Source organism: Spea bombifrons, chromosome 5 (genome assembly GCF_027358695.1).
Source record: "Spea bombifrons isolate aSpeBom1 chromosome 5, aSpeBom1.2.pri, whole genome shotgun sequence".
In the NCBI taxonomy this organism is placed as follows: Eukaryota; Metazoa; Chordata; class Amphibia; order Anura; family Pelobatidae; genus Spea; species Spea bombifrons.
Genome location: NC_071091.1, coordinates 13,346,966 through 13,366,391, shown reverse-complemented (window position 1 = coordinate 13,366,391; position 19,426 = coordinate 13,346,966). Strand labels below are relative to the sequence as shown.

At 37.5% G+C, this 19,426-nt stretch overlaps 2 protein-coding genes across 5 annotated transcripts in view; one reads left to right on the top strand and one right to left on the bottom strand.

Annotated features, from left to right (window-relative positions):
* NEBL (nebulette) overlaps nucleotides 1-19,426 on the bottom strand; it is an 83,439-nt gene that overhangs the window by 3,114 nt on the left and 60,899 nt on the right. The window contains exons 10-27 of one of the 4 annotated variants that reach the window (XM_053468187.1): nucleotides 19,131-19,244; nucleotides 16,372-16,476; nucleotides 15,643-15,747; nucleotides 15,095-15,202; nucleotides 14,443-14,553; nucleotides 13,128-13,238; nucleotides 12,938-13,048; nucleotides 9,580-9,690; nucleotides 8,898-9,008; nucleotides 8,173-8,277; nucleotides 7,443-7,535; nucleotides 6,675-6,767; nucleotides 6,441-6,533; nucleotides 5,737-5,829; nucleotides 5,291-5,395; nucleotides 4,126-4,297; nucleotides 2,072-2,164; nucleotides 1,345-1,488 (exon numbers count right to left, since the gene is read on the bottom strand). In XM_053468187.1, the coding sequence (XP_053324162.1) occupies nucleotides 1,345-1,488; nucleotides 2,072-2,164; nucleotides 4,126-4,297; nucleotides 5,291-5,395; nucleotides 5,737-5,829; nucleotides 6,441-6,533; nucleotides 6,675-6,767; nucleotides 7,443-7,535; nucleotides 8,173-8,277; nucleotides 8,898-9,008; nucleotides 9,580-9,690; nucleotides 12,938-13,048; nucleotides 13,128-13,238; nucleotides 14,443-14,553; nucleotides 15,095-15,202; nucleotides 15,643-15,747; nucleotides 16,372-16,476; nucleotides 19,131-19,244 (1,978 nt within the window). The remainder of the gene's footprint in view (nucleotides 1-1,344; nucleotides 1,489-2,071; nucleotides 2,165-4,125; nucleotides 4,298-5,290; nucleotides 5,396-5,736; nucleotides 5,830-6,440; nucleotides 6,534-6,674; nucleotides 6,768-7,442; nucleotides 7,536-8,172; nucleotides 8,278-8,897; nucleotides 9,009-9,579; nucleotides 9,691-12,937; nucleotides 13,049-13,127; nucleotides 13,239-14,442; nucleotides 14,554-15,094; nucleotides 15,203-15,642; nucleotides 15,748-16,371; nucleotides 16,477-19,130; nucleotides 19,245-19,426) is intronic. The other 3 variants (XM_053468188.1, XM_053468189.1, XM_053468190.1) reach the window with 3 other exon arrangements.
* PLXDC2 (plexin domain containing 2) overlaps nucleotides 1-19,426 on the top strand; it is a 286,125-nt gene that overhangs the window by 245,853 nt on the left and 20,846 nt on the right. The gene's annotated exons all lie outside the window — the stretch shown is intronic.

Below are 19,426 nucleotides of genomic sequence, written 5' to 3'. Positions count from 1 at the left end.
AACATACTGGTAGCAAAATCATTAGGATTCTTATCTATGATGTCAGCTCCAGACTGTGTGACACTGAGAATCTGCCCATTCACCCTGGGACCCTGAGATTAAGGCAAAAACCTTGAGACTTGGGGCCAAATCCTGAGAGTTCCCAGGTGTATATATAATATATAATATAATATACTAATATTATAATATACTAAAATATAAGTATTCTAAACTATACTCTGCTAAAATTACAAGAAAGCTGATATTAAGAATGTATACATATATTGAAACAGGTAATGTTCTGTTTTGGTGAATCACATTATTCTTGAACCATTCAGTAGTTTTGTAAAAGCACAGACCATACACAATTGTTTATAGGAACAGTAATGTCCAAGAAGGCACATGGAACCATGCATAGAATGTTGGCCACAGTGCATAAAGCTCAAAGTAATAAGAGGCTGTGTACATGTTAGAGACGCGGGAGCGGGAAGAAGTATGGACCAAGCCAGAGAACAGCCTGGTTTCTGTACTGGGTTGATAAGCCCAGCTGCGTCCCTTGTGGTACACAAAAGTTGCCCATCTGCATATTTACGGATGCTGCTAGGACTGCAGTAAAGAGAAGCCGTGCTTATCACCTGTTCCAGCTTAGCTTCCACTCTAGTATAGAGCCAAGCAATGCATCAAGCCCACAGTAGCCATCCATGACCAGAAAAATAACAATGGCATGTCATATGGCCCAAGATACAAGTACATTAGAACATATCAAATCTGCTTTTCCATATTACTGAAGTCCGTATTCATGTTATTAGTTTACTATTTGGCATCTATGGTCTATAAGTCAATGACATCTGACAAAAAGTCAGAATGCTGTCTTACCTAGCTATAGAAAAAAACAGAACAGCACAATCACATTATCACTGGTAAAATAATGAGAGGAAGACAGGAAGTTCTTTTTATTTAGGTTCATCAAATGTCCTGAATATTATTCACAGCTGCTGTGACAAACATATTTGAATACCATGATCAATGTTAATCTTTCCTTAAAGTGATCCACTGCACAACACCCATGTGTTATTAGTATTTAAAACAGCTGTCCCCATGATATTTATTTTTATAGTACATTGGTTAAAGATTAGAACTTATATACTAAAGTCACACCATGATCAGGTGTTCTAAATGAATTAGCCTATTCGAAAAATTACCTACATGCTCTCAAGTGCGCCAGAACATAATTGTGGAAAGAGACAACTGCCTGTTTTGCCATAAGGGCAACCTGGCTCTCCATGGAGGCAATATTCACCAAAGCTAACATGTTCATAGGGGGACAGCCGCTTTAATAATGTACAGTACTAAATATAATGTTACCTCCTTCTTCAGATACCCTGGTGCCCTCACTGCAGTAAGAAAAACTAGGGTTCATCTCGGATACTTCTGACCTGTCATCACCCTGACTCAATGCAGCAGCCCCAGCAGAGTGGCAACAGTGCTTACTATAAAGGCTTGCTTTCTCTAAAAGCAAAGGAACGCTATTGTAACAAATTACTGGAAATAATAGAATAAGATATAAAACAAAACAAAATCAAGAAATAACAACGCAAAGTTTAGCCTCAATGTATCATTTATATGTGACCTAGAAAAGGGTGCGTTAATATTACAGAATGCAAGTGGTTTGGTTACAAAAAAAGCTGATATTACCAACCACAAAGAACAGTGAGCGCTATCTTTATTAGAACATTTGGCATCTATTCAAAGCTAAACTTTGGCATTAATTTCGTATCACGTTCTGTGCCACAGATATTTTTTAGTTGTGGTTGTTGTTAATGAGCTACATGTTTTGAAAGGCACTATTACGATAGAAACGTCCTGAGAGGGTAAGTTGAACAGCCTCACAATCAAGTTCTGTGTTTCTATGTCATTGAAGAATCAATGGGTTTTTGTACTTAGTTATTATTGCTAATTAATTCTATTTAATAATATCTATTTTTATCAATGAGCTATAAAAACATCTATATGATTAATTAGAATTATGAGATTTTAAAACTGTGTGGGAATTTCATATTTTTGGGGAGTTTACGGCATCAGTCAGAAATACCAGTTAACTTATGCAGACTCCTAGACTGGATATTGTCTTCCAGAGGATCAATGTCGAAGATGGAGCCTGGATCAGTGCGCCAAACCTTGAGGTCTTAAGCAGGAAAAGGAAAGGTGTAAGACAGATAAGAGGAAGAAGCGAAAATAAATTCCAAGTACAAGGACAAGTCAGAGATTAGCAAAAGGCAAATATAAAAAAAAATATAATGCTGATAAAAATAAAGTGCCAAAACACCAATATGTACTCCTTTAGCAACACAACAAGCAAAATTATTATTAAAATAATTATTGATATATAAAAGATGCGTAGCAATATCTAGAATAAAGGGATTGTTTTAATATGGTGCTGATAGTGATTCTAAAAAGATAATATTTTTTTAAATGATTGAATGTATTTGCAACATTGATATTGTGCGGTATAGGGAAATGTGGGCCACCGCATGTGTGAATATATTGTAAATAGATAACTATACCACCAACCTTTTAGCTTATAAGCTCACAAGAGCAAGGCCCTCTTCTTCTGTACCAGAATGTGTTATGCATGGTCATGTTATTGTTCGTTTGCATATTGCCACTTTTAATGTTATTAATTTTGTAATTACCCATGTTAATAACACTATGCTGGTGCCCTTATAAATATATTTATTAATAAAAGAGGACCTTCATCTATAGAGCATAAAAATTGTTTATCTGTTGTGTTAAAATTTTTTAAATGTTTCTGTATTTTTCAGACACTATTAAAAAAGAGATTTGCCCAAACCTGAACATTCCTTTGTGTTTTGAACATTAAATCCCAGCAAGAATGTGGCCACTTCTTTGTACTATTGCCAGTTCTACCAGCGCTCAAATCCAAACCTACTAATTCCTACTTTCAATAAACATCGGGCTTTAGTACCGTATTTGGACAAAAGGTAGGCAGTACATGAAGAGAGTTTCTTAGGGTTTGGGTGACAATACAGGGGGAAAATGCAAGGGCTCCGGGGACAATGAAGCTTTTGGGAGGGCCTAACAAGGCCACCCAGTTGCATAAACATGGAGAACTGTAGGCAGGCCTTTCTACACAATGGAGAACTGTATACAGGCACTGTTATACAACCTAGAGCTGAAGGCAGCCACTGCTACACAACGGTGAGCTCCAGGCACACATGACAATTCACTTATACACATAAACACACAAACTCAGACACACATACTCTAACACCATAAACTTACACATCGATTCTCTCCTTCTCTTCCCTCCTTCTTTCACTCTCCTTCGGTAGCTCAGGGAGGTAAGTTCGGCTGAACATGTGTTTAAGCATTTGCAAGTGGAACACATGTAAGCTCATAAGCTCAACCCTTGCACCACTATTGGTCTGGCAAAATTTTTGCCTCTGGGAGGCCGGGACATAAAATTGGTAGGCTACAAGCTTTAGCTCACTGTTTCTGCCACCGCCTTGCCCATTTAACCCATAATACGGAGATCAAACCAATTCTGAGTACTATAGCAATACTATTCTGTTAAAAGCATCTTAACGGCAGCTGCACCATGGATCTCTACCATAAACCACAATTGTTTACGGAATTCAAAAGTCACACAGTTAACTTAAGTAGCTTGATATTTTTCTGATTCACTCACAACTCACCCTCAATGCTCCATTTTCTCCATTCTTACGTTCCATTGGGCTATCATATTCAAAAATATAGTAATATAAAACTACTCAACCCTCTGAGTAATGTAGTAAAAGTAGTGTGTAACTACTCTTAATTTTTAAAACTAGGGGCAAAAAAAGTCAATATAGTTTGAAAAGTTGATAACACAATTCAAATGGTTTGTGTTAAGTGGACTATAATAATAATAATAATAAAATAATCTTACATAACCTAGAATAAAAAGGTTAAAATCCTCCGGTTATGTTGCAAACAGATCCAGTACAAAGCCAAAGAAAATATCCAACTCATCTGCAACTAATATCTACTCTATGAAATTTCAGCCGCTGTTCTAACCAGTGAGAACCAAGTACACTGCTGGCTTGAGTATAGTGCCTCCTGGATCTTGATTTCTGATAAACTCACCCACAATCATCCCAGGTCTTCGATCCATCTCAACAACATGAGGATGAACCCCTTTGTAGGCAGCATCACTGACAATTTGTGTGTTCTTTCTTACACGGTCAGTCACTGGATCGTCCACAACTGAGGTGAATCCTCTACCTTTTGTCTTCTCAAAATCTTCATGATATTTAATCTGAAAGTAATCAAGAGATTTAACGTGCTGAATTATTTGTTGTGTATTATATATTCGTGAATTATAAGAAATACAAATAACAGGGTCAACGGAGGCCCATGTTGGCCAAGTTGGCTCAAGATTCAAAGTGAAAGGCTGAGTGAGAATAAACTTTGGGTGTGCACAAATATGGAGTCACGTCTCCTTCTTAACTACAGTGAACAATTAACTTCCTAAGTCTAAGACAAGTATATTGAAGGCCGCAGAAGTCATGCCACTTCATTGTAGCTGAAACTACAACTTACCCAATATTTCAGTCCAGTTCCAACATCTTAGTAACATATTTGAGTTTAAATGAATGTGACAGTAATTTGAGATTTCCACGTGTGAAAGTTACAATACCTTGTTACAAAAATACAGTATATAACCTTATACTTCCCAGAAATGTAAACTATATTGATGACACTATACCAATATAATATGTATAGCTTCATATTCAATGTGTTCAGATAACACACTGGGATCCTGCCACATTTCATTTGTCGGTTTTATTAGAATTTATATCAACACACGTAGCCTAAATTAACAATTATATTGCAGATTGTTATGAATACTGACATACAAGTCAATTGCATAAATAATTTGCCAATAACATACACGTGGTAATGAACAAAATAAATTCTTACACTTCAAGCAAACAAAATTAGTGTGTCAAACAGCATCACTTGTGCAGTCATGCAGATGAGAACGCACCGTGCATCACACTCAGACTGTGTCAGGTTCAGTTACGTGCGAGTTAAAAACAAATACGCAATCCGGTTAAGACAAAGATTTTATTAGTGTTCCAACAAAGTGATTGACGTCAATGTTCAGCTGCACTTGAAAAGGTAAGGACTGAATGTGCTTGTAAGTAGGTATATAGTTGCTGTAGTTTCGAAAAGTAAGATAAAATCTCTGCTACATGCATTTTAATTTGAACGTTCCAGCTAGCGTGACAATGTCCCAACACCCTACCATTGATATGTTGTTTTGTGTTTCTTTGACATGTCTCATTTCTGGTGTGTCTAAATTTACATTAGATCTTCCTTTCATTTGCTTCAAATCACTGCTGTACTTAACCTGGATGAAAACAGTAAGACAGTAAGACGTTTATTCCGTTAGACCATACAAACCCAAAATAAACCCTAATTGAAGGACTGGACTTTCAATCGGTTTATATTGTAAGACCGTTGGAGGTCACAGAGCAGTAACCACTGGGAGAACTGTGAAAAAGGGATTATAATAAGGATAACCAAAAATAAAACCCGCAACATATCAGTTTTACCTAACTTACATTCAACACCAAAGGGGTCATGGAGTGAGGGTAATTGTAACTTGTTAAACAAAATGCTTTATTTCAAATAAATGGATATAGAAATTTAATTAGAGTAAATCCTCAAATTCCTGAATATGAAACTTGCCGAACTAATGTTTTCCTGATTCTTTTTTACTCTCTCCATCTCAGGGGTAAGGCTAACGTCAGTAGCTTTTCCTATTTTTTCCTTGTAGTGAACCTGAGGACAAAGGAGACAGTAGAGTCAGAACACAATAAGATTTAGTACAATTCCGATGTAAAAAACACAATACGGCTATCAAAAATCTGGAGCAAGAAAATGTTTACGAATATCACCTTTATTGCCAACGTATCTGACATGAGCTCGTACCAAGGGGCCCCTATTATATCATATACTAAAGTTCTTAAAAGGTAAATTTTAAACTTAAGTTCTGTTTACTTTATCTGCCCTAAAGAGCAATATTTTTGGGTAATCTTGGAGCTTCTCAATACCAAGTCCTCAGGTACCACAAACAGTAAATGTTTTAAGGCAAATTTTTCTCTTGTGCAAAAATCCTCTTTATTTTTTTTTTTCCTGTATTCAGTGGAAAAGATGACCCTGCTTGAGAAAATGTAACAAGAGATGAGTCCTATTCATCATAATTTATGACTAAAATATGAAATTTTCCATTAAAGCTGTTGAAATGACCCAAATCGTTGGTGGGATATTCAGTTTCCCGCACCCATACTCTTTCCCCCATGACTAACAGGTCATAAATATTATGGAAAGAATTTTCTGCAGTGCACATAAAAATGTAAAACGCTATGAAGATATATGTTGGGAGTTCTTGCCGTGCTGAAATGTTCCTGATTCTTCTTGACGCGTTCCATTTCTGGAGTGATGGTGACAGGGGTGGCTTTATACAGCTGTTCTCTGTACTGTACCTGTTAATCATAATAATCAAGAAGCTTTTATTTCAGAGTGTACAATCTTTATTCAGTTTGGAGAAACATTGCTACAGCTGCATAGAACATGAGACATACAGGCACAGGTGCCACGTTTCAAATACAGAACAATTGTCTTACATTGCTAATATGTTTTTGGTTTTCTTTAACTCTCTTTATTTCTGGTAGATCTGAGATGGCCGTGGCAGGTCCAATATCTTCTTTATATTTTACCTATATAATATAGACAGAATGAAATTCCCATATCTGAACATGCAATTGATGCATACATTATTAATACATAGACTGCAATAGTAGTCTAAATCAGATGTTTACCTGTGAAATCTTTACAGCAAGATTTTATTGACACATTCCCACACGCTCAACCACGAGGTTAAATCACTAAAACCAAAGGCTAAACGTGTTAAAGTGTTAACTAACATTCCCTGAACATCTACCAGCTTCCATGAACTGCCCTAAATTCGAGGAACTTGCAGGAAGGACACAAGTAGATTAACTATGAGAAAGCTGATGAGTTAGTTCTTTGAAATAGTTAGTGAATAGATATGAAAAGTTCCACCCTGTGGTCTTTATTGGGCTATCTGGACCACTTGTGAATTCTTATATAAGCAGTTGTACATGATGTAAATTATATATTTATCAAAGGTTAAAGACCAACATATGTTTATAGTTATGTGATTCTGGTGCACAATTTTGTATTTCGGTTTAGCATCATAGAAACAAAGGGAATGCTCCTGTTTATTGTACAATTGTAGTTGAGAACCACTTTTTTATAACAATGTCTTCAAAACACACATCTTGGTACTGGTTCATGTGAAAAAAGCAACAACCAAAAAGCATCCATATTTATATGGATGGTCGATACAGTAAAAGCTACTGTTTACTTACTGCACTGATATTTTGCTGGGTTATCTTAACTCGTTCAGTCTCTGGCGTTTCCCTAACAGCCGTGCCAGCCCCCACCTCCTTTTTATATAACACCTAAAATTACAAATAATGTAATTACAACTTAAATATTGCATTAAGCACTTTCTCAAAAATAATCAAAAAATAAAGAAATCTTAAACAAATGCATTATTAAGCTAATATTTCAGTATTTAAGTATGACGGTGCTCCAGAAATGAAGTATTTGGCCATTATTTGGTAAGAGTGATTTTTAAATATGACACTCCAGTTAACCTGTAAAGCGCTACAAAATATGATGGCACTTTATGAATTCATAATAATACCACTTATAATAAAGTGATTTCTCATCTCAGAAATGAACTTATGTTCTAATATTATTAATTTCACAAGCTTTCACTGTCCAATTTAGCAGCATTGAACAGCCAAGTTCTCTGGTGAACAGTCTAATGGTGTCAATCGAATGAATGGAATGAAGAAAAATTCTGGCGACTAAATTTACCCTAAATTATTTTGCAGTCCTACTGTGAGTTTGTTAGAATTGCACCAATTCAAGTGCAACAACACTAAATTAAGCATTTGCAAATGCAATTTCTAACACACTATGAAAAATACTACATTTGCAATATAATTCAAGGTTATACTGGATACATTTATTAGGCAAGCAATGCCGGGACACTTTGTTCTTAAAAGTATATTTATCTAAAATACTCACTGAACTTATGTTCTTTTGGGTGGTTTTGACTCTCTCAATTTCTGGAGTGTCTGCTACTATGGAATATGTAGAAAGCATTTTGCCAGCTTCATCTTTGTATTTTTTCTAAGGAAAAATAAATAAGTATTAATAAATAATGTGATTTCTTACCTTTGCCTCCTTGAAACCACTTTTAAGTGAAAGCAGGACTATTTGCAACAAGTAATGTGGACAGAACACTTATTATTTCATTAAACTACATTTGGAAACTTCTGGCATTAGAAATTCCTAAGATCTACAAGGAATCAATATTTAGAAAACCGACAGCTTGCACAAATTATTAATTTATTTCCAGGGGAACTGATGGCAAAAGCAAAAGAGATAACATCATGTTTGCTAAAATGTCACTGATTACTAAATTAAAAAAATCAGCACTTAATTTAGGTGACATTGGCAATAATTTACTTTACTCACTCTCGTTGTGGGGCCGTTGCTGCAATACCCGATGTACAATATCCTGCAAGCCCGTTATGTATAGTAGTAATTTGCTAGAACTGGTCAGTCAAAGCAACATAATGTGTTCAGTGTTTTATTATAGCGGTTCTGTCATTTTCTGACACCGATAAAGCCAACTGCTTTATCTACACTAGGAACTGACAGTGTTTACAAAGATGCAGTAGCTGGTAATATTGTGGGCTTATGTGAATCACATATTATGAGAATGGATTAGTGAGCTTCATACTAACCTGACTTATGATCTCAGAAGCTCTTTTGGCTCTCTGTAGCTCTGGAATATCTGGACCAACCTGCATTCCTTTCCCTTTGATTTCGGTCTCCAGGTCCTTCCTGTACTCTTTCTGCATTGGAAGTTCCAGGCCATGTTAATGAGATGTATTTCATTGTAAAATAAGTAAATTGTAACCCCCAAACCAACACACTGACTAACTATAAAAGTAAAATACAATTTTGAGTACTGTATTATTGTTTGTATAACAATCTGCTTTTTACTGTATAGAATATCACTCAGGTGACTGTGGTTGGGAAGACATGGTCTACAGTCATTAGCAATGAAGCCCTCTGCACTTGCTAGCTAGCAGCTAGATTTCCATGGTGGTACCAAGTGCCTGCCAGGGGGTGTACAGTGACTTTGAGTAACTTGGTGGAAGCTGTGAACTTCTTGACAGATTTCCCACAAACCTGAAAGTCCTATGTCCAGAGTTAATAAAAGTACTGAAAGTATAAAATAAAATATGCAGAAAACCACATGGAAAACAGTAGAATTACAGTACCCCACACCCTGTTCTCTAGCAAATAAGGCAACTGCATATAGAACTACAGAGAGCCTTCTGAATTCCCTTACTATGGTAAATAATTTTGGGTGCCTAAATTACCTGTATAACATATAAATTGTATATTTCTTATACTAACCTGGCTGACCATTTCGGATACCCTCTTTATACGTTGTATCTCTGGGTTATCAGCACAAACTTGCATTCCTTTCCCCTTAATTTCTGTTTCCAAGTCTTTCCTGTATTCCTTCTGCACAAAAAAAACATGAAATTGCCGTTAACATTATCAAATTGTAGCAACAAGCACTCTGCCCTCTAGACAAACAGGCCTTCTTGTCTTTGATACCTAAGAACAAAATCTTGTCTAAAATAATTTGGCAGCACAAGAAGAAGTTTCTCGAGTTAAATTGGTGTGTGAATGCCACCTTCATAAGACTGCTGGAGCTCATACTGTCTTTGCAAAATATTTTGTATAATAATGCTAAAAAAGATAATATATTAAATAAATTAATATATTAAAACAGGGGTCGTCCAACCTGTGGCCCTCCAGCTGCTGCAGGACTACATCTTCCATCCTCCTCAGCCAGCCCCTTAGCTGAATGAGCATTATGGGAGATGTAGTCCATCAGCAGCTGGAGGGCCGCAGGTTGGACGGCCCTGTATTAAAACAACTGTGAAAGAGCGGTATATGTGTCCCAAGTACATACGGAGATTTACAAATTAGAATTGTGAGATAAAGTGTGTGCCAAGTGTTATCTGAAATAATTAATTTGGTTCCAACAAGATTTAAGCCTTAACACATGCTTTAGGATGATTACATGAGCCCTTCATCAACATAATAATAATAACCATCAGAATGATTTAGCTAACCCCTCAGCTTTTTTTATGATGTGTTATAAAGTTTATTTGAATACAAAGCCACTAATTTACAAGGTGAAGTCGCTGAAAATATATACTGACAAGGACCCAATTGAAATCATTTGAGGTTGCTCACAGAACCCCCCCCCGTGCGCACACGCACACTCTTGGCACCAGGCCCGGACTGGGACAAAAAATAGGCCCGGGCATTTAAGCCTGAGCAGCCCATATTTATTTATTTATTTATTTATTGTTAAAGCCCACCCTTCATGTACCACCTTTGCATTTAATCATTCACACAAATCATTAACACATTCATTAATGCAGTCTCACAAATCATTCAAGCAATTCATCCTCACATGAATTCATTAATTGTCATACGCATTCACACAATTCATCCACACATTTATTCATTCATTCTCATACGCATTCACACTACCCCCTCTCTTCATCTTATATGCCCCTTTTCACTATGTAACCCCCTTCCCCACTTCTCAATATGTAGCGCCTCTATCTATCCCCTCCCCCTTTCTCACTATCTAACCCCCCTCTGCCCCTTCTCACTGCACCCCCCTCCCTCACCCTACTTACCTTGTTGCCGAAGCAAGCAGCAACTGCGACCGCGCCTGTGGCAGGGCAGGATTGACTTAGGGGCTAATGGAGCTGCAGCTCCAGGCCCCCACCTTAAAATAGGCCCACTCAGGACCGGACTGACTGGTCCTATATGGCCGCATTAACGCAGAGCCCCTTAAGCCCGCCGCAACTACCCCCTCCTAACTATCTACCCTCTCCCTCTTTGAAGTTCACTTACCTTTCAGGAGTCCTGCGGTGGGGTTGCAAGGCCTCTGCCTCCCAGCTCTGCCACTGTATGGAACAGTATAGAGTGATGGGAGTTATGATGCACTTTTAGAGCATAATTAGATCATGAAAAAAGACATTGGAAATGGTACAGCATAACACCCATCACTCTCACACACTTACCAATCTACACGTATACCAATCCACACGTATACCAATCCACACGTATACCAATCCACACGTATACCAATCCACACATATATACCAATCCACACATATACACCAATCCACACGTATACCAATCCACACGTATACCAATCCACACATATATACCAATCCACACATATATACCAATCCACACATATACACCAATCCTCACATATATACCAATCCACACACATATACCAATCCACACACATATACCAATCCACACACATATACCAATCCACACACATATACCAATCCACACACATATATATACCAATCCACACACATATATATACCAATCCACACACATATATATACCAATCCACACACATATATATACCAATCCACACACATATATATACCAATCCACACACATATATATACCAATCCACACACATATATACCAATCCACACACATATATACCAATCCACACACATATACACCAATCCACACACATATACACCAATCCACACACATATACACCAATCCACACACACATACACCAATCCACACATATACACCAATCCACACACATATAACACCAATCCACACACATATAACACCAATCCACTCTCACTTAATGCTTTCCTACCTTTCCTTTCTTCTTTCAGCTTCTTTTCCTCTTCTTCAGTTCTTCTGTCTTCTCTGTCTTCTTCCGGGTCAGAGGGCACGGACAGCGGTGGGCGCGGCTTCAGTGCTGTGCGCCGGGATCTGACAACAAACCCCGGCGCACAGCAGCTGTTGCCGCACGGATCACAAGGGAGCGGTATCGGAGGTCTTTAACAGACCTCCGGCTCCCTTGAGTGATTTTAAGCCGGGTTGAACCCGGCTTAAAATCACTCAAGGGAACCGGAAGTCTGTCAAAGACCTCCGATACCGCTCCCTTGCGAGCCTGCTCCTCCAGCGGCGGACATTACTGTCCGTCTCTGGAGGGGTGCCGGGTGCCGCAAGTTGGCGGCACCCAGTGCGGACCGCCCCCCGCCGCCGCCGCCCCCTGGAGGGTGGTCGCACACCCCAAAGGTCGGCCCTGCCCTAAGGGGCCGGGAAGCCCCCACCAGGGCCGGCCTTAGGGGTCTGCGGCCGTACAGGGTTTAAATTAAAACATCGGGGTTTTTTTTTTCAACTTAAAAAAACTTTATTTAACATGGAGGATGTTAAATAAAGTTAAAAAAAAACCCCGATGTTTTAATTTAAGCCCTGTGCGGCCGCAGACCCGTAAGGCCGGCCTTGGTGGGGACTTCCCGGCCCCTTAGAGTGGCGGACCCGGTCGCAGTTACGGCGGGCTTAAGGGGCAGGTGCCCCTTTTGCCCTGCGTTAATGCGGCCGTAGGTAGGGTAGGGGCCTGGAGCTGCAGCTCCATCAGCCCCTAAGTCAGTGCGGCCCTGCCGTGGCCCGGCCCACCGGGCAAATGCCCGGTGTGCCCGATGGCCAGTCCGGGCCTGCTTGGCACCCATGTGTTTATACAGGCTATGCGCAAGTTTTGCTTCACCTAGTGAATAGACTAATAATACATTATACTCCTCTTATTGTCCTGGCTGGACCAAAATGTTCTTTTCCATAAAATCATTAAATGTATCAGGAACATTCTTATTTCTTATTTTTAAACGTGCAGGCACCTTGCTGTTATATTTACCTGGCTGATGATTTCTGATGCCCTTTTAGCTCTGATAATATCAGGGATGTCCGCATTAAGCTCCATACCTTTTCCTTTTATGTCATTTTCAAGGTCTCTCCTATATTGTTTCTGTAAAAGAAACGTGGCACCTTTTCATAATGCACAAAACAGCTGATTATAGCACTTTTTATACAAGGCAATCCTGTACCTCGCTTAATATCTGAGCAGCATTCTTCACCCTTATTAAATCGGGAGTATCTTCTAAGACACTAAGCCCTTTTCCTTTGATCCCTTCTTCCAAATCTTTTCTGTATTCTTTCTAAAAATCAAAAGAAACGTAAACATGTAGGGTCAGAACAATTACATGTGAAAATAGCCATATATATATATATATATATATATATATATATATATATATATATACATACACACTATTTAGAGTTAATTAATAACACAATGTCACTAGCACAAATAGGCTGGATATGGCTGTGTTCTGATGATTTCATATATTGTTTCTTATCACCTTTATAGAAATCACAATATTAAACTATTGTTAAAGTTTACTTTCTAGTCTCCAGTTTTTCCAGGTGAGCAATAGAAACATTGTTGTGAAGATACATGACAACCTTACACAACTGATTGTGGTAACAATGTCTTCGATTACATGCTAATAATTAATAACATCCATTTTATGTTTATAATGTTAAGATATGTTGTGTTATCGAGTTATTATCATCCATAATTTTAATTATAATATAATTATTAGAATTTTAATTTGCAAGGTTTAGGACATGGAGTAACTCTTATATGCCAATTGGAATGTTCTTAAAGACATATTTCTAGAAATCGTTTTGCTGGTATTGCCCAAAATAAAATAAAAAATCCAGGTAGAATGCTTGATAATGTTATAAGGGAAATGTTTCTAGATGTTTCAGACAAATGACAGTAGTTTGCCTGTTATTACTGGCTAAAATGGATAAGTAATAATAAGAAGTTATAGGTAGGACTCTATGAATACTTCTCCTAGGTGGATATCTCTTCCAATTCCTATAGTGTTTGTCATGACCTTCATCACACAAAATTGCAACTATAAAGAAGATCTGTGCTTGTAGAGATTTTTAGAACTTGGCATCTGATGACTAAATTTGCTGACGGCCAAGTAATGTCTTTTTGCAGCACAGCTATTTTATCAAGTACTATATTCAACTAGACTGGCAAGTACATGGGAGCAATATCACAATGCAGCCTTCCAGGGCCGGCCCTACAATGGAGCCAAGTGGGGCAATTGCCCCAGACAGCACTTTTGAAGGGGCGGCAAAGCGTTTTTTTTTTTTATTATTTTTTTTGGAGCGGAGGAGAGAGAGGGGCGCCAGGGGGGGGCTTCATTTTAGACTTCGCCCCAGGCGGCATTAATTCTTGGGCCAGCCCTGCAGCCTTCTGATACATGGAAGTGTCAAGTAACATTGTGGTCAGACAGGAAAGTAACTCCTAATATAAACAGTTTTCCAAATTTCCACGTTTACCTCCTTTAGCAGAGTAGAAGCATGCATTGCATGAAGAAATGTTGGTGTAAGGTCCATATCTGCTGCTGCTCTTCCTTTAATGCTTTCTTCAAAATCTTTCCGGTATGATTTCTAGTTATTCAAATAAAAAGGAAGCTTGATCAGTCAAATAAAATAGAAGGAAGACCAGCCAGCAGTTATCTGTCCGATATATATCCTCTAGGCAACCATAGACAGCATAAACATTGACAAGAGAAGAGATAACAACCGCTGGGCCTATCTAGTTTTCCTGTTTTTCCCGAAGTAAAAATGGCAAACCTTACTTGGTCTCGTTTTATATTTAAGAGAATCTTATCCTTACGCCATGTGGCTTTATATTGACTCAAGGTGTTAACCTCCACCAAATCTGCAAGAAGGGTGTTCTACTTATCTATTACCCTCTCGGGACATTCAGGAGAAGAGGAAGAACCCTGCCAAAGAGATATCCATGGATACAGGAAACAGTCAAACAGAACCCCCTGTATGAAACTAGGTACAGCGGACATTTATTTTATGTAAACCTATGAGATATATTTATGCAGATATATTAATGAGGTATATTAATGTTCCTCACAGATCACGCTATCTACAGTTCTATATCCATAATAGTTTAGTGCAAAAGTAATTCACCAACCTCACTCTGCATCTTCTGGGCCTCTTTTGAAACTTGGTATGACGGAGTATCAACAAACTCCAGCAATGATTTGCCTTTAGATTTCTCATATTTTTCTTTGTATTTAACCTGAATACAAATAACTTTCTAATTATATTAAATTGAGGAGCTGTGAGCGAGGCATACAGACAAAAAAAAACAGTTAAAAAAATAATCCTATTGTCAGTCTAATTAAATAAAAATAAACTTGTAAAAAATAATAACACAAAACACTATCTGGCAACACCTTGGAAATCATAAATAAAATTTTGAATCAATATTGTGCCCCACTTGATAAGTTTCCTTCCTATTGGTTGCTATGGTGACAATACTACTTTAACACTTTAGCACCAAAATCCTTTTGAATACATACACACATAACTTCCATTGTTTTATTCTTTGTTATTCTAGTTTGACATAATTTATACAATATTTCACTCAAACTGTACTCAAATAACAACTAATAATAACCCAAAATGTTTATTTTACCAAAAGAAATTCCATCTCCCAATTATACTTATCACAATTACCTGACTCTGAAGGATAGCGTTTTCCTTATGGTGAATCTGCTCTGCTGTATCCAAAGCAAAGCTATACATGGCCTTGTTTTCTTCAAACTGTTTTTTGTATGTTGTCTGAAAAATACAAAAGTTAAATATCTAGTTATAGTATGAAGCTGAGATTTATGTGACTCTGGCCGTTCAAGCCATGATAAATTAGGTGCTCTACATGGAAACATAGTATTTGAAGGCAAATAATAATCATTTGGCACATCTTACACCTCCAACGTGAAGTTCTAAAAGATCAAGCACTGTACATATGTGATCTCTTCTTTTTTTGTCATCATCATATACTTCTTCTTTTCATGGAGCAAACCAAGGAATATACAAATACTCAATTTAAAAATTCAATATTCACATTTTATTAAGAATTTTCACACAATTCTGTTTATGTAAGTTAAGTAGAGCTACCTAGTTGTAACCACTAGAGGGAGACATTAGTAATTTAATTATAAATCCAGAGAAACTTTCCTCCATATTCTTACTAAAGTGGCCCTTTAGGTGGAACTAACTAGTCTACAGAGAGCAATGCACAACAAATAAATTCTGCACAACATAATGCTGCTGCAGAAAAAATTAACATTATATACTGTTATTGTATAAGAATGACAAAATTGTATAATATTGCCTAAAATATACACTAGTGATAACTGCTATAGTTTATATTAAAAAAAGTTGATAGATTGATAAATAACTTACATTGCTTTGCATCTTGCTGGTCTTTAACGCATGTTCAAGATAAAGTAAATTCGGCAAGTCGAGAGCGGGATCATGCATGTTATTTAAGTCTTTCTTATACTGCACCTAATTAAAAAATATTGCCGATTAGTGGAGTTCCTAACTTTGTGTCTACCGGTCGATCAGGTATATTACAAACAATTATATGACAACTCTATGACAGCTTTTGAAACAAGTCAAGGAATAAATTACCTGACCATAAGACCTATGGCTTGGGAGGAAAGCTGGCACACATGTGCTACTCAGTTCGAGTTCAGGGTAGGTCTAATTGCGACTGGCATGCCCTGGGAGCTCAGTGAGGTCATGTAACCTGACATTACAGGACCCTGTATTAGAAATGCAGCAGACCACACTGTATACAAGCAGGGCTGAGGGCAGGCTTTATGCAAGACAAGTATACAGTATATGTATGTAAGGAAGTGAGTGTGTATACGTTTTGGGGAAGCAGGGGCTGGGGAGACCACATGGTTGGTTTCCCAGTTTATACACAATGTTGTTCTTGTAATACAGTAATGTAGTAATTAGCATTGACAATACCTGGTTTTATATGATTTTTTCCCCCAATAAACTCCCTTTATCTGCAGACCTGGAGGCGGTCATTGTTGTCAGTCATCTGATATTGTGGGTGACTTTCCTTGCTCAAACAGCACACTGAGCTAATGCTAATGAAACCCTTTCCTCCATAAGCTTTTATTAGTAAGCGTGTCCAGGTGAGTGATTAACAATAAGTTATAGTAGCAGCACAGGAAGGGCTACCAGGTCTAGTTCTGGACAAAACTGTAATCTTGTTAGCTTGTAACCACTTTACCGTTGTAACTGTGTGATGCTACAATGCTTTGGGCACAGGCTACTGTTTTATACAATATATAAATATTTCTTGAAACACTCAGAACAGAGTCTCACAGTTTCCAAATGTCTGCAGTGTTTTAGAATTTGTTTGAATCCCCGTGGAGGAACGAATATTCTCTGCTCAGGGATTCACAGATTGTACAGCTCCCCAGCAATTGAAAAGCGTTAGAGGCGCCAGCAAGTTAAACTCAGCTGTGATTTGGAAGCACAGCAGGGTTTAGAGCTGTGTAAAGCAGCTACTCTATCCATCTTTGTTCTTATTAAATTAAATACTGACATGGATTTTTTCTATTATTTTCAAATATTGTATCCATGCAAACTAGTCAAAGTTCAAAACCATGGCGTTGTGCTAGTAATCATAGGCACAATCTAAGCCTTAATTAACTGGTGCTACCGCGTGGTCGATAGCACATGGTTTACAATTCCTGTTTAAACATTAACAAAATACATTCATGGTATCTAGGTCTAGAATGTACTAGATATATCTATAAAAATGCAACATAGAAAGCTGAACTGAGTACCCTCCACAGTATACACACAGTATACCACAGAAACCACTGTGCTAAATTATAAACCACTGAATCGGGAGTTACATTTTACCTTCCAGGATTAGCAGACTTATTTTTATATAAGGAATATATGACTTACTTATTACCACACCATATTCAATTTAAGGATTGCTTCTTATCCAATTATTCCACTTTTCATTACAATTTTAGACAGATAAATTGAATTATTTAATTTTTTAAACTATATTAGACCTTAACATATTCCAAGCTGTGAGCTGCTGTACAAATATAGCAAACATAACAATACTCTCTCTACTGTTTGTACTAGAATGAGCTTCTGCTGTGGCAATGACCTATGCTAACATCAATCACAGGTTTCTTTGATCCTTTTAAACATGCAGCGGTTTTTGCCCCCCCCCAACCACATCTGGACTTTACCAGATCCCCAAGCAAATGTTCCAATTCAGATTTTGTATTCTTATGCATGTTTTATGTACATGTACCAAACATTATTTTGAGGACTGTTTCTTTTTTAGCTGTTTACCTTGGGAATGTACATTCCTTTATCTTGACCCCCCCCCCTGGCCTCCTACAGCTATAACTAGTTCCCTTTTCTACCCTAAAAATCCTCTCACTTATTAATCTCTCTCTTTCCCCTCTTGTAGATTTCCTGAAACATTCCAAGTCCTCTGCAAATCTGCTAGATGGCAAGCTTACAGGCAGGTTTCCCAACTCCTGACGTGTCTGTATGTATTAATGTATATTTCTTGTGTATGTGTTAACTACTCCATTAAAAGTTTACAGCGCTGCCTAATTTGTTGGTGCTTACTTATAGATTACCAGCCCTATTACAAAGTAGAAGAGGGTCCTGTTTTTTGGGGGGATTACTGTATATCAGTTGTATTGCTCCATCCTATTGTATTGTTATTTTATTATTATCTGCTCAGTGACCATGATCTGAACTCTGATTTCTTACTAGCTGATATAAATACCAGCAAGCCAGTTCAGAACTGGTTTCCAAACTAGGTACAAGGTGCGGTCTGCACCCAGCGTTTACTGTGTCCCATTTGCAACACAGATACATATAGAAACAAAAACAATTCAGAGGCTCATTTCTATGTTCTTTTTTAATACATTTCATTATTATATCATCCTCAAAAAGGTAAATATGCGAAACTCCTGTTATATGAGTTAGGATTTTAGGTATCTATGAATTGACATTAACCAATAAATCTAAACCAAGTATTTTTAAATACAGTCACACAGCAGGAATATTAAGCAACTATGTTACTATTATCATAATATGTAGCAAATAAGAAGAATCTCTATGTATGCAGATGCACAGATTATGTTGATACATACATCACTCGCCAGTACAGATGCAGCCTGGGCCTGCTTGAAGGAGGCACTGTCCAAAGGGTTGTAACATGGCTTCTTGCCCTTCATGTCCTTATTAAATTGTTCCTTATATTTTACCTAATCAACAAAAATTCTCAGCAAATTAAAATTCACAGTCTATAAATCATTTTTTTTATTTCCTAATTAGAATTTATTTAAAAACACAGTTTGGTTATATAGTATATTTTCCATATATAACATTAAAAAAAACCCAATGCTCCAAGGACACCCCTTAAAACTGTGGTGGAACCAACAGGAGC